Source organism: Lytechinus variegatus, chromosome 3, assembly GCF_018143015.1.
Source record: "Lytechinus variegatus isolate NC3 chromosome 3, Lvar_3.0, whole genome shotgun sequence".
NCBI lineage: Eukaryota > Metazoa > Echinodermata > Echinoidea > Temnopleuroida > Toxopneustidae > Lytechinus > Lytechinus variegatus.
In genome coordinates this window covers 5,437,965-5,453,615 of record NC_054742.1, presented here as the reverse complement: position 1 = coordinate 5,453,615, position 15,651 = coordinate 5,437,965, and the positions used below count along the sequence as shown (strand labels likewise).

Sequence of the window (15,651 nt, the reverse complement as noted above, 5' to 3'; positions counted from 1 at the left end):
AAGGAATTGAGCTTTAAGATCCGCCTGTGAATAAAATATCAATCAAGAAATTTATTCAGAACAGAAGGAAAAGGAATTGAGCTTTAAGATCCGCCTGTGAATAAAATATCAAGAAATTTATTCAGAACAGAAAGGAAAGAGAATTGAAGAATTAATCAATCAATAATCAATCGAAAATCTTAATAAATCAATTCCAGAAAGCAAGGAAGGAACAGAGTTGGAGATCCCAACCTGCAAAAAGAAATAACAATAACACCCTCGACAACAAAGTGTAAAGGCTGTCTAGAATTTAATTCAAAAACGGCACCAAAAGCCACCACACTTTGAACGTGAAGAACAATAACCATGGCAGGTGGTGAAGTCTTGCTGCCACGTAGGCAGGCCAAGCCCGGTGCCTCGCGAACGCGCTAGCGATGCGGCGCGACGAGAACTCAAACGTTAGAAAAACAATTTAAGTGTCACCAAAAACACGCTAAAAAGTCGCGCCAGGTGTAAATTCTGAACACAATCTTACACACAAACGGAAAGATTGAATTTAAAAGGGAGAATGCACAACAGATAAGCAAAAATAATATACCAAAGCTCAAAAAAGATTTGAGCTCTTAGGAGACTTATCTGAGCACGTCTTGACAGGTGGCTTGCCGAAAGCAAAAGAGGAAGATGGACGCTAATTGCGCGGTGATCATGGGTAGTAAGCCTGAACGGGAGAGGGCGCGCTCGCGCTTTTTAAATTCTTGGGAGTTCTTTTCGGGTATGGCAGTCCAGAGGGCTGAACTAGCAAATCAAGTAGATGTATGGAGTTATTGAAGTAAATTTACTATTTGAATCAATTGATTTATGACTTTAACCAAAGTAGACGGTGACTAGCTTCAGTTCTGCTGTAGCTACTTGAGATATCTTGTCCAGGAGATGAGCTCAGTAGTAACCTATCTTGAGAGTTTGACCAGATACAAACTGTGAAAATAAAATAGTAGCAGTGGCTTTTATCAGAATCATTCAAAATATTGTAGCATTAAGTAAAATAATGGAGGTAAAAAAGTTGGCGTGACACAAAATGCAAATTAATTCACATAGCTTCCACTTTCTAAAGAATTTCGAATAAAAATTGGGTGTTAAATTTGAAATGTTTTTCATGAATAAATTTATTTTATTCATAATGAATAGAAAAATATTTCCAGATTTTTTATCAAATACTGGCTTATAGTTTATGTGGTAAAGAATGTTGCGTGCCAACATTCTGCGCGAACGGCGGCCAATATCAAAAGTCCACAATACATCTCAAATAGCCCAGTCCTTTTAGGGTTAACCTGATGGAAAACGAATGATTTTGCTATTAACACACATATTCCATAGACTCCTGTGTAAATGTGTGTGCTCAGTCCATAACGGGTGAAGTTCATCATAGAAGCCAGGTTTTCTCCTAGGATAATAAACCATTCACTTTGCATCCTTCTAACAGCTTGCTAAATCTTCCTCTTACCAGCAATTTAGAATGCAGGCCTGCAAAGAATTCATCATCAGCATTTTTTTTCTTTATTAGCATAATTCTTCTTCAAATTCAGTCTTTGAATTTACATTTGCTGTATCCAAGAAAATCGGCAGAGGTTTTGTTTTTCGATTTTTCCTCTACATTACAAATAATTAGTGAAATGGAAGACAGGATTCTGTAGTTTGGTTCATTCGATCACTTCAGACTGTTTAAAAATGGCTGCTTTTCAGTTTTCTTGGTAGCAGAGAAGACCCTTTCCTACATTGGTGACTAGTGCTATTATCATTAAGAAATTTCTCTGTCGATATATCACTAAAAATATATTACTGATATTGACAACTATCGACAAAAGAACATAATCAATACGCATTTTTCATGCATTATAGCAATGTCACAATACTCACGTTGGTCAAAATTAGTATCTGCTACTGTATCAAGAATGCTTTAAAATCTTAGTTCATCAGATGTAAACGAATTACATAACATCCTTTAACAAACATATTTAGCATAAAAACATCCTCACTTTTCACGTTATTAGCATTATTTTAGGGTTGGATGAAGTTTTATTGATAATGAGGGCTTTTTGGACATCGTTCTAAGCAGTCAACATCTTTCGCCTAGCCGCCATTTTTATATCGTGCTGTCTGTTCTGTGCAATTTGAGGAAAATTGTTTTCTGTGATTTTCCAGTTGAAAAGCCACTTTGAAAAGGCCATTTCCATGATTACCGCGAAAAATCAGTGATATGTCCCTACATAATAGCTGGTATTATCACAACGAGAGAAAGGTTATTGATATTGCTAAGTGGGGGAAAAAACTAGCAATTATCGACAAGACTAGCGATAAAGAGGTTATCAATAACAGCACTATTGTTGACAGACCCTTAAACTTAACTTTGACCTTATCAAGGGATGGTCTCTCCTGCAAGCTATTCCTTTCATGGCTCTAGTTATCCTGACATCTTGTTTGTCTCTGTGCCTTATGATAACACAGTCAAGAAACTGCCAATGTTAGTTCTTGGTGCTGCCAGCTTGTCTTAAATTTGTCTTTCAGGCAGAACAGTGTATTGGTTATGGTCTTGTTTTGCACAAAGAGAAAGTAGAAGAGTTCCAATGAAATGCACATACCATTGATAACAAATCAATCTATGTACATTAAAAGGTACAGTTGCTGACATACAATGTACTGATACATGTGTCGAACATGTTGTCAAAGGAAAGGAAACTGATTCCACTCCTTCCTAACTCTTTCCTGGAAACCAGTTATCTTGATAAAAATAATAAAATTAAAAACTCTTACTGTCAGGTTGAGGACCACTTTCAAGATACTTTTCTGCTATTGTGAAATCCCCACTGCAGACATACAAAGCTGTACAAATCTCCAATTTGGTTTGCCTGTATTTGGTGCAGAGTTCCTGTAATAAAAAGAAGGAGTAGAAATAGATCTGTTTCTCAAAGGATCAGGGGCTTCTAATGACAGCAAAACAACAGCCACATTCCCCCCCCTCCCTCCCCCTGCTGTGATATTTTTAAACTCTGTGTATTGACCCCATGTTGTATTAATACTCACAGTGAACCCTTCTGAGTGGTATAATACTCCATGTAATATAAGAGGGCTATAACTCTTATCTGAAAATTTGAAAGGAAGTGTTGTGTAGTACACTTTTGGACTTTCTTGTCATGTATAAATTTATTGAATTAATGATGTAACAAAGCAAAGTAAATTAGTTTTCCAATATTTTTCTTTCCCTTTTCCCCTCTCCTTTATGGCCCTATTTATATTGGTTGTGTTGGTGTCATTTGTGTGTCTTGGTCTTAATATCATGATTCAATATCAAGTTCCTTTGATTTTGCATCACTGAAAATTAAACAGAAATAATAAACTACCTGTATTAATTTAATGTAATCTGTCATCTGCTCCTCTACTTGCATAGCTTGATCTGAAGGTTGATTCATCTCTGTATCTAGGAAAGAAATCAAGATGTAATTCTAACTAATATTGTATTATAGCTGTAGACAAATAGGAGTGTTTGAAAAGGAGCCCTACCATTGCCTACTAGGTCTGGGTGGGAGTGTAAAAGCTATGACAATAAAAGAATTTTGATGTGATTTCATTGGTCAAAAGTAGACGCATTGTTTTAACTGTACCTGTAATACAATGTGCAAGGAAAGAAGCCTGTTTTCTTGGGTAAATGACCTTCATCAATAAAAGTTAATATGTACATGTAAACATGTGAATCTTAGTTTGAAAGAGATCTTGCACTTGATTTATACATGAACTCATATCTTGGCAGTTTTAGGTATGACATGCACATACAAAATGTTGCATTATTTCAGAAACATGTTCAAGCAGTAGTAAATTAGGTCTCAACAGATTCACAAAACATCAAGGGGTACTCCAGGCTGAAAATAATGACATCAAAATATTAGAATAAAATGAGCAAAATGTTGAAAATTTCATCAAACTATGATAAGAATAAAAGACAATGAATTTAAAGAGTAACAACATTTTGTGAAAATAGTTGTATGTACGCCGTGAATTAGGTGGGCTGATGTCACATCCCCACTTTCCGTCTCATGTTATTACATAACATCATTATTCCATATTTTATACAGTACATGTGTGTAGGGCACATCTCCATTATATAATACATAAATGCAGCAATTAATATCTAATACTAAATAGGTTCATTATTGCGGATTGAAATAATCGCTAGAGGGTATTCATTTGTCTCGCAATCTACTATGGTCAACAAGGAAATTCGTGATCACTCTCGCAAAAAGTGTTCACTGGCTTTCTAGGAAATTCGTGATCACTCTCGCAAAAAGTGTTCACTAGCTTACAAGTTCACGAGCTTTCGAGTGCCGCTGCAACTCTTTATCAAGTGACAAGGATTGTCCGATATCGTACTGTATTTATACTAATCTCCAAGACCGTACGCACAAGCGCGAGAACAATAGGTGGCACTGATCCGTTGTGTGATGGTCAGGAGTCATGCAAATTATATGCAAATACGCCGTGGGTCGGCAATATGCAAATGAGACCAAAATTGGCGGGCTCGCTAGTTTCCCGTGGGCGGGGGTTGACTGGCTGAGCGGTCCCTCGATCGGGGCCGGGAACGATCGGGCCGGCGTGCACTGCCAGGTAAGGGGGTATTGTGCTGTCGGATGGTTCGCATCCAGAAATCGGGGATGTCGATCCCGCTGTCTCTGTTGAAGTTGTTAGGACAAAGACGTATACTAATAGCCTCCTTAATCCTGCGTGTATACCAATGTCTTTCTTTGGCAATGCAATGTACACCCTCCCAATCTGGGTGGTGTTGCTTCTCCCAAGCATGTTCTGCCACCGCGGATGTGTCGGTTCGCTGTAACCGAACATCGCGCTTGTGTTCAGAAATGCGTTCAACTATCGGTCGGGCTGTCTCTCCGATGTAAGACCCGTCACATCCCTGGCAAGGAATGTTGTATACTACGCCATCACGTCTGTGATCAGGGATAGGGTCTTTGGGGCGTACAAGCTGTTTGCGTAAGGTGGTGTCCGAGCGGAAAACCGTTCGGATACCGTGACCTATTATAACTCACCCGCCTGAACTCCCGAAAGAAAGAGCACACATACGTGGCGCCTTATACAGCAACGGCTACCCACGCCGTTTTATCAAGAACACTTTCAAGAAAAAACAAACACCAAGGGATCAGAAGGTTTTCAAGACTTGTACAGTCTTGCCATACATAGATGGCCTTTCACAACAACTTAAACGCCGATTAGAAGGTCACGGTATCCGAACGGTTTTCCGCTCGGACACCACCTTACGCAAACAGCTTGTACGCCCCAAAGACCCTATCCCTGATCACAGACGTGATGGCGTAGTATACAACATTCCTTGCCAGGGATGTGACGGGTCTTACATCGGAGAGACAGCCCGACCGATAGTTGAACGCATTTCTGAACACAAGCGCGATGTTCGGTTACAGCGAACCGACACATCCGCGGTGGCAGAACATGCTTGGGAGAAGCAACACCACCCAGATTGGGAGGGTGTACATTGCATTGCCAAAGAAAGACATTGGTATACACGCAGGATTAAGGAGGCTATTAGTATACGTCTTTGTCCTAACAACTTCAACAGAGACAGCGGGATCGACATCCCCGATTTCTGGATGCGAACCATCCGACAGCACAATACCCCCTTACCTGGCAGTGCACGCCGGCCCGATCGTTCCCGGCCCCGATCGAGGGACCGCTCAGCCAGTCAACCCCCGCCCACGGGAAACTAGCGAGCCCGTCAATTTTGGTCTCATTTGCATATTGCCGACCCACGGCGTATTTGCATATAATTTGCATGACTCCTGACCATCACACAACGGATCAGTGCCACCTATTGTTCTCGCGCTTGTGCGTACGGTCTTGGAGATTAGTATAAATACAGTACGATTTCGGACAATCCTTGTCACTTGATAAAGAGTTGCAGCGGCACTCGAAAGCTCGTGAACTTGTAAGCTAGTGAACACTTTTTGCGAGAGTGATCACGAATTTCCTAGAAAGCCAGTGAACACTTTTTGCGAGAGTGATCACGAATTTCCTTGTTGACCATAGTAGATTGCGAGACAAATGAATACCCTCTAGCGATTAATTAATATCTAATACATTATATGAGTTCTCAATCTATTTTGTTGATAAATTTCCTGGAAGACAAAATTTGAATAAATATAATTTTATGTATTAAAAAACAAGCTGGTTCACAAACCACAAGTCTCGACTGATTTCACAATTCATAAAATATGCAATATGATCTTTTGACCCCTCATATACAAAAGTGGTATTAATCAATGATTGTTTCTACCAGTGCAAATAAAATTGATGTACAAATAAAGAAATGAAAGAAGTTGTACAAAGGCTTGAAAAAAGGATGAACACCACCTCATATCATTTGACCTTTTGACCCCATCCTCATGAGGACACAAGTGGTATCACCCAAGGATCTAAGTGTAAACACAATTGATGCAGATATAAAGAAATGAGCAATTTGAAGAAAAATTCTAACATTTTATAAAAGATCAACAGGAAAAGTGATCACCAGGTCTTTGCTAAACTTTGTTCAGGCAGAGACAAAAAGAGAAGTGATTTAAAAAAATGGAGTAGAGTTGTGGGTCAACATTCATTTAAGAACTAAATAATTCCATTGACATGTTTATTTGCAAACCATTTAAAACATGTTTGAATGATCTTGAAAACAAGATTTGAAATAAAAAGTTTCTATAACAAATACTCAGCTGGTAGAAAAATGTGAATTTGCATGAAATTGGCTTTGTTGTATTATGTATCTCATTAGCTTTACATTTGTGATTAATTTATAAATTCAAGAGGTGTATTGGTTTCATAATAGACCATGTACTTCTTTTCATGAACATATTTTGATCCAGCCAAGGACCCCCTAATCTCAACATTTAAAAAATTGTGTTCTTATCATCTTTAGGAGAACAAGCAAAAGTTGTAAAAGTAGGATATATAAAGTCTGTCAGTGTGCGGTGTTTTATAAAGTGAAAATTATTATTGGAGGCATGATACAATGTACACAAATCACAATAAGCTATGATTTCTTGACTTGGGTAAGCTAAACAGTAATAAAGTTGCTTACTTGCTGTTAATCTTGTTCTTTTCATTGGAAGGACATCACTTGTTGCATCATCTGAAGCTGAAGAATCAGAGATTATTTCTGGCCCTCTCAATTGCCTTGAAAATGTTCTAAAATCATATGATCAATAAAGAACATTCATATTCCTTTTGAAGAAAAATAACACCCTTCATGCAAATTTTCTACAAACTTTCTATTAATGAAACAAAATTCTAACTTTAAATGAAATTTATGTCATTTTCACCACATTGATACTAAGGCATAAAAACAGACAAAAAATAATACAGGTTCATGAGCTTGATTTTAAAGCAAGCTTTGAAGTTTGAAAGTTTTCAAGAATTATGCAAGCAAAAGAATTAAGCATTTTCCCTTTTATCTCAAGAGATCTGTATTGAGTTTAAACCTCTATTACTTAGTCATAATCTATCTAACTTTTATTAAATTTTGTAGTACAGTAAAGAGTTGTAAACTTAAGAAAGAGATGTTTATTACTGATATTCATTGTATTAGCTAAGTTACAGCAATAAGCACCTTCAAAAAAATGTTGCGATAGATGACAAACATATCAAAAATTTGAATTTTTAAAGAAAAATTTATGAATGGATGCTGCACTTTCACCAAAATCTACAAAGTTGTTGAGAAAAGTATATTGTGGGTATGTATCTTGTGCTTGTTTTAAAAATGTCAACACTCTTGTTAAAGCAAATGCGTTTTTGAAGACATAAAAAATTTGCTTAACTTTAACAAGGCCAGGCCTTTTGGCCGTTCTCTTGCAGCAGAGAGGGGAGGGGTCTCAATCTACCCCCCTCTTGGCTACCAAGCGAGCAAGCACCGCAAAAATGGGCTATCAAGTAGTGTGAGTGATGTAATCTAGAAGGTTGTATGTTTTTTCCCTGAAATAATTTGGTTTTCTTAAACGAACTCCGATAATTCATGCATTAATCATACATGTTGTTTTGCACTGATTCAAAAAATTATGCTTCTAGAATGCTAATTTTGGGCATGATCATTCTTTGTAGCATTCGGAACACTTGAGTTTTGAAATGAAAATGGTTTTAGAATGATTTTCTGATTTTATTGGATTTTTAAATTCTTGTGTATTACATTTTTCACCAAATTTATTGCAGAACCCTTTATAAAGTACTCAAAGTTTGTGAGCAACATGGTTGAAACACATTGTGTGTGGTAGAATGTTCACACAAATGTCAAGGGGGGATTGATTCCTCCAAGCCATTTTAGGGTTAGGGTTTATATCTTCATTATTCTTAACCACTCTTCTATTTATTCAAACTTGAGGTCATATTCATTATACTTTGCACAACGACATAGTTTAATATAGGGAAGTTGTAGAGGCATTTAAAAAGTCCATGGGTCCATGGATTATTTTCAGCTACCAATATAGATATCAAGTTTACAGTTAGAGTGCAGATCACAGAAAAACTCAGCTGACACCTACATGAAAAGCTGTTCATTCATTGTGATGTCCATGAACATAAAAGATGGACAAAAACATATCTGTGGAACATCCTTAACAAGAAAAAAAAACAGTGCTTCCTTTTCATGTAACCAATCTTGTATATTGCTATCTTATTTCATAAAGTCTGCATTTTGGTAAGACGTTTCTATTTCCACCATACTTTTTCAAAAACCACGAATAGTATACAGTGACAAAAGAGATATAATTTTAACATCTGCAAGAAATAGGGGACAAGATGATGTCTTGACTGCATACAATCCGAGTTGATGTCTTTGCTACGGAAAGACCATGAAAATGTTCTTCTCAACTTAACAGACTGGACTATTTTGATGCGTATAAAGAATTGGAGGGGGCTGATTTCCCCCTCCCCTCAGAATGCATAGTTATCATTGCACAATTTATTGCATCACTAAATGTATTTTTGGGTAAAAATTCTTTATCTTACCTTGATTCTTCTACATGGGGCTCATTTAAATCATTGGTATCTACAAAGACAATCAAATCTATCATTAGTATTACAACCGAAAAGTGAATATCTGATATTTCAAAGAATACATTCAATAACTCAATATAGTAATAGTCTCTCATAAACATCGCCATGTATAGAGTATACCCACATGAATATTTTTACAACTTAAAATCTAAGCTAAAGATCTAGTTCCCACTGTAATGATTCCCATCATGATTGAAATGGTATAGTAACATGTAAACAAGACCTTCATGACAAATGTAATGGAAGGAGATAAGGACATTATGGGCAATATAAAGGAAGGAAACGAGGCCTTCAAGAGGAATGTGATTGAAGGAGATAAGGACATTATGGGCAATATAAAGGAAGGAAACGAGGCCTTCAAGAGGAATGTGATTGAAGGAGAAGAGGCCTTCATGAGAAATGTAACTGAAGGAGAAGAGGCCTTCATAATGAATGTAACTGAAGGAGATAAGGCCTTCTTAAGGAATGTAACTGAAGGAGAGGAGGCCTTCATAAGGAATGTAACTGAAGGAGATGAGGCCTTCATAATGAATGTAACTGAAGGAGATGAGGCCTTCATAATGAATGTAACTGAAGGAGATGAGGCCTTCATAATGAATGTAACTGAAGGAGAGGAGGCCTTCATAATGAATGTAACTGAAGATGGGGCCTTCAAAATGAATGTAACTGAAGGAGATGAGGAATTCATAAGGAATGTAACTGAAGGAGATGAGGCCTTCATAATGAATGTAACTGAAGGAGATAAGGCCTTCATAATGAATGTAACTGAAGGAGATGAGGCCTTCATTATGAGTGTAACTGAAGGAGATGAGGCCTTCATAATAAATGTAACGGAAGGAGATGAGGCCTTCATAATGAATGTAACTGAAGGAGATGAGGCCTTCATAAGGAATGTAAAACTGAAGGAGAGGAGGCCTTCATAAGGAATGTAACTGAAGGAGATGAGGCCTTCATAATGAATGTAACCGAAGGAGATGAGGCCTTCATAATGAATGTAAGTGAAGGAGATGAGGCCTTCATAAGGAATGTAACTGAAGGAGATGAGGCATTCATAAGGAATGTAACTGAAGGAGATGCGGACTTCAAGGAAAATAAGATTGTTTGTTGAGTGGGTAGTTGGGTCGTGGAAATAGGATTGACGTAGAACAGTAGATAACCATAATAGTCTCATACTAATCTACAGACCCTGACTCGCAACAGACAGAAATTAAATCCCGGACCCATGATGAAAAGAAATGAGTGGTACAGTACTTTTGTAGCTATCAGCAACACTAAAACAGGACAAAAAATTGTTTTTGCCATTTCATTCATACTATAATTTTACAATGTGAAAGAAAAGGACACCCTACCATAAATAAAGTATCCTGCATCACCACTGACAAACTCTTGTATTTGTAACGTTTGTACAATATTGCACCAATTTTCCACCCCTTTCTGGCATACAAATTCATGTACTATGCTCGGCATAGATGAAGTTTCGCACCAGCCGACTTCAAGCAAATTTTCAAACCAGTAATTGTTCGCAAATGTCATAACCAATTTCTCAATCATATTTCAAGGTCAATATGCCCGCCGCCTTTCCAAATATCACAAAACAAACGGCTTTATTTTGGAGTCGATGTTGACGTCATTGTTCAAATTATCGGTCAGACATTGCTACGCCTGGCTCTGCCATAGTTCTGGTATGGACTGAAGTGGGCTAGCAAAATCAGGCGAACATGCTGCGAACAAATTGGTGTGCTGCCAAAGGCAGATATTTTGGTCATTTAACTTTAGTCCATATCAGAACTATGGTAAATCCAAGCATGCCTAGCAAAGTGATGTCTCAATGAGATTTTGACAATGACATCAAGGTCAAGCCAAAACACAGCCGTTTATTATTGCGATAATCGGAAAAAGTGATGGGCATGATGACCTTGAAATGCGATTGAGACTTGCTATGACATTTGTCAACAATTACTATAGATGGGAATATTTGTTCAAAATTGGCCAGTGCAAAACTGCATAAGTGCCCCATGCTCACTATTGATACCAAATAAACATATGACATTACCCAATTTAAGTGGTGTCTTCACAGGAGTTTTTTTCTTCTTGGTTGATAACAGATGAACTACAGTTGGCTCTGGTGGAGAAGACAAATTTCTTTTTCTCGATCTAAAAACAGAAATATAAAGAATATAATCTCCTCACGTTCAATAGAAATATATCCTAATCAATTACATACATGAAGTCTCGCATGCATTGGTCTATTACAATCACACTAGTAAGGATGGGAGTCATACTAGCTGTAGAGGTACTGGAAAACAAATTTCATGTTCATGGATAAAATAATTTCATATGCATAACAAATGGGCCATCTGACAAAATATATATACAGTCCGACCTCTCTAATCCGGCCTCCCCTTATCCGGATCTCTCTATTATCCGGACGCACACTTGCCGAGATTTTTTTTTTTTTTTTAAATCTAGTACAGGTACGTGAGGAAATGAGATTTCAATCTAAACTCAATCCTATACATAAACTCACTCTGATTACATATATTTCCCAACATAGTCACCCTACACCAAACATATTTTTCATGAAAATATCAAACCCAAATCACCACAAGAACTTTAGGAATGATAATTTCCAGTAAATCAGGGTGCAGCGCAAACATTTCATCACGTTTCTCTTTTTGTTTCACGGGAAAAACAACACATGTCTTGCTAGCTAACTTTAGGCCTCAATACGGACAGCGCCATCTATCATGTTTGAGCCCACAGTCAGTGGAACAATGGCTGACATTGCGAAGCTGCGATACCCGCCGCGATGATCTAATTCTAAAACTTGGTTTCATCGGGTCATTCACTTTCTTTCGAAGTATGCTCGATGTATACCTCAGTAATTTTAGCAGGTAAATTATCCCCGGGGGGGCCACTTCCATTCACGAGTGGATACCATGCGCGACCATGGGGTCTCGAAAAGCACCCTAAACACGTAATTTCCATATTCTGAAAATGCACCCCTTAACAAGTATTGGCGTGTGAAACACTACCCTTAACAAGTATTGGAAACAAAACGATACTCTTGGCAAATATTCCCTGAAATGAACCCCTAAACAAGTACAGAAATTTTTTGTTACGGGTCCTTCGGTCGTCGGCTTTACCTTATTTGGTTTAGTACGGCCTCACCTTCTACACCTCGCGCAAATAGGACTCTAAACACGTAGTATTGGGGCAAAATGACATCCTTTATAAAACATTTTAATTTTGTTTTATCTTCCCCGCAAATTCGACCCTAAACACGTAATTTTCCTAGCGAAATAGATACCCTTTTTTCATTATTTTTGTGTTTTTAACACCCTTATCACGTTACGTACGTAACCTGCCCTATCGTGAAAAGGACATCCTTTTTACGTGTTTGTTTGGTCGCGCATGGTATCCACTCGTCAATGTAAGTGGCCCCCCCGGGAAATTATCCAAGAGTTTTGGCCATCGATCGATTTTATTTCAATAAAAAACACTGCCTATAATTTGCACTGACTCTTGTCTTTACCATACGCCCACTACAATAGTGCAGTGTAGCTACAGCCGGTGGCCTGGGGAGGCAGCCGGCAGCGCAGCTGCGTGTATTTCATATTGGGTCTCCCAGATCCGGATAAATCCCTTATCCGGATTGGTGCTGGTCCCAACGTGTCCGGATTGGAGAGGTTGGACTGTAATGGGTTAAACCAGGAAGAGGCCCCAAAGTTTTTATAAGAAAAAATTGAGCAGCTTGAAAGGTAAACCAATGAAAACAGTTTTAGATTGGCTCCAGCATGCAGATACAATAGATAATAGATGATGCACGGGTTCTCCACCATGTTATGTTGTTGTTGTGATCTATTGCACTTTACTTTCAACCAGTCTTAATTAAGACAATGCAATGCAGGATGCACAGTTCATACATTTATTGAAGATTATGAATAAGTTGATGATGACAAATAATACGAGTAAGTCTGATGGTGACTACATTGTATACTCTGAAGATGAATATAACATAAATACTTCAAACTGATGTACTCTTCTGTAGCTCTAAACTCAATCTCTAATATATCTGCACGCTGGAGCCAATCTAAAACTGTAATCTAAACTCTAATCTGCAATCTAACTTGGGTTCAGAAGTGAACTCCTTTAATATTGGTCTGGTCAAGACTCACTAAAACCAAACAGGTGTTGGTCAACCTTGGGCACTTGACCAAAACATTCTGTACATTTTTATCATAACTTTTCTCTGAATTGGGGAGTGGATCTTTTAGTGAGAACCAGGAATGTAGTCAATAAGAAACCCATAAATAAGTGTGTGTCACAAGTTCAGCTGAAAGAAAAATGAGTAATACTTTATGAAAGTTGGAATTGGTAAACATGATTTTCTGTTATACTTCCTGTAGATGTATCAATATATTATTGAACATGTGATATATGTCTTATAACATAACACTATCATACAAAGCAAGCAGCATTGAAATCAGATTTGAAATGACTACCAAGAAGTACTTTGAAATTGTGGGCGACAGACACCATGGCCGCATGAGCGAGTGAATGAATTAACACATAAATAAATAATAAAAACTTGTAGACACACAATCAACACATCACCTAATAATATTAATAATAACTAGAATTTTAATTCGTCATGAGGACGAAGTAGGTGATCTGTCTCTGATTTTATGATTACGAAGACAATCAGCATGTTTATTGAGATCAATATGATCATCATGATGAAAACTGAACTTCTCTTAAGAAAAGAATGTGTTGAATACTCTTGAAAATGAGGGAAACCAGAAAGTAGTGTGAAAAAGTGTAGGTCACCAATATATTGTACATTAAAAGAGATTTTAATCTCTTTTATTGTCCAATGTTTTATTTCAAGAATCAAAATGAGTTTTTTCTTTTATTTATGTTGTACAATGCACAAGGACAACATATTATTTGTAGGTATATACCTTTTTGTGAGTCTGTGATTTACTGTATACTCAAAATAAACTAAAAAAAACTTAGCTGACAATATTCAAATGAATTAAAACCATTAAATATTGACATGCCAACAACGCCAAATTGATTGCAAAAGGCTGCCAAAACTGCAACAATTTATTCATCTTTCTTTTTTGTTTCTCATATGAAAATACAAAAATTTTGGATGTACGATTTTTTGGCCAACTTGAAGTTGCAAATAAAGAAAATTCCAATACCATCTGGATAGTTGGCAAGTTAGCACAATACTATTGCATGAAATTTATAAATCTTCATTAGATTTCAAATGTATATTTCTTTAACCTTAAGAAATGGCGTCACAATTACCTAATGGACTTGTTTACATCCAATTCCTCTGGTTGTACATAATCATTGCCAATTCCATCAATTATCTCCATTGATGTGATCATAGTATTTCTTTGTTGGACTGTGGTCTCCTCATCTCCATCATTTCTACCAATCTGGAAGACATCATCCTCAACTTCATCTCTCTGCATGCTTTCATCGTGTCCATCTAACTGGTTGTCTTCATTTATCTGGTTGCCATTATCCACTCCATCTATCTGGTTGCCATCATCCACTCCATCTATCTCATTGCCATCATCCACTCCTTCCATCTCGTTGCTATCATCTACTCCTTCTATCTGGTTGCCATCATCCACTCCATCTATCTTGTTGCCATCAACCACTCCTTCTATCTCGTTGCAATTATCCACTCCATCTATCTGGTTGCTATCGTCCATTCCATCTATCTCGTTGCCCTCATCCACTTCATCTTTCTGGTTGCCATCATCTACCTGGCCTATCTGGAGGCCATCATCCACTACATCTATCTGGTTGGCATCAGTGATTTCATCTGTCTGTATACTATCATCAATATTAGCCTCAGGCTTTTTTAATTTGCTATTTCTCCCTATTTTTCTCCTTGTATCAATTTTTTTGTCACTTTGCACTTCTTTCTCCTGCATTTCAGCACGTTTACTTCTTGTTATTATTGTCTGAGCTGAATCTTGTGTCTGTTTCTTAGAATGTCTTGCAGATCGCCGTACTATGTGATCCTGTGAAACAGGTGGGCCTTCTTGCACTCTCTGGTTCTCATCAAATGACTTTCCTAAGAAAAAAAACATTCATATTATATACAGTGTGTATAAAAAAAGTTTACACTTAAAAAAAATCCTGTAAAATTATACTTTTGTAATATCCTGAAAATTTTAACATTTGTACAGATCCATTTAGGGCAGATGACGATATAACTGTCAAAAAATATTTCCGCTTGAGTGAGTACCACTTACTTTTTAAAGGTTGGTGAAAAATTATTTGCGCAAAACCTTGAAATAGTTATGCGAATAAAAGTAGACCTTAATCATGAAGAACACGTTGAATTTAGCTAGTAAAATTGACTTGAAGATATCTTTTACCTTTTCTAACTTGTTTCCTTGCCTTAAGCACTTCGAAGAGTGCACTGCGCCCCATCCCACTCCCCCACACACCGAGGCCATTGTGATGATATTTGCTTTACACTGAGCTCTGTTTCACATGAAATGGCTTAGGCTTGATTTTCATTTTGTT

The 15,651-nt window shown here is 37.4% G+C and overlaps 1 protein-coding gene across 4 annotated transcripts in view; it reads right to left on the bottom strand.

Annotated features, from left to right (window-relative positions):
• Window positions 1-811: 811 nt before the first annotated feature.
• Window positions 812-15,651, bottom strand: part of LOC121410062 (telomeric repeat-binding factor 2-interacting protein 1-like) — a 47,220-nt gene continuing 32,380 nt past the window's right edge. For 2 of the 4 annotated variants that reach the window (XM_041601913.1, XM_041601915.1), the window contains exons 8-14: window positions 14,410-15,193; window positions 11,144-11,244; window positions 9,043-9,082; window positions 7,124-7,230; window positions 3,375-3,451; window positions 2,788-2,902; window positions 812-954 (exon numbers count right to left, since the gene is read on the bottom strand). In XM_041601913.1, coding sequence (XP_041457847.1) covers window positions 836-954; window positions 2,788-2,902; window positions 3,375-3,451; window positions 7,124-7,230; window positions 9,043-9,082; window positions 11,144-11,244; window positions 14,410-15,193 — 1,343 coding nt within the window. In that variant the 3' untranslated portion in view covers window positions 812-835. Of the gene's footprint in view, window positions 955-2,787; window positions 2,905-3,374; window positions 3,452-7,123; window positions 7,231-8,241; window positions 8,897-9,042; window positions 9,083-11,143; window positions 11,245-14,409; window positions 15,194-15,651 lie in introns of those variants that run through there. The other 2 variants (XM_041601914.1, XM_041601916.1) reach the window with 2 other exon arrangements.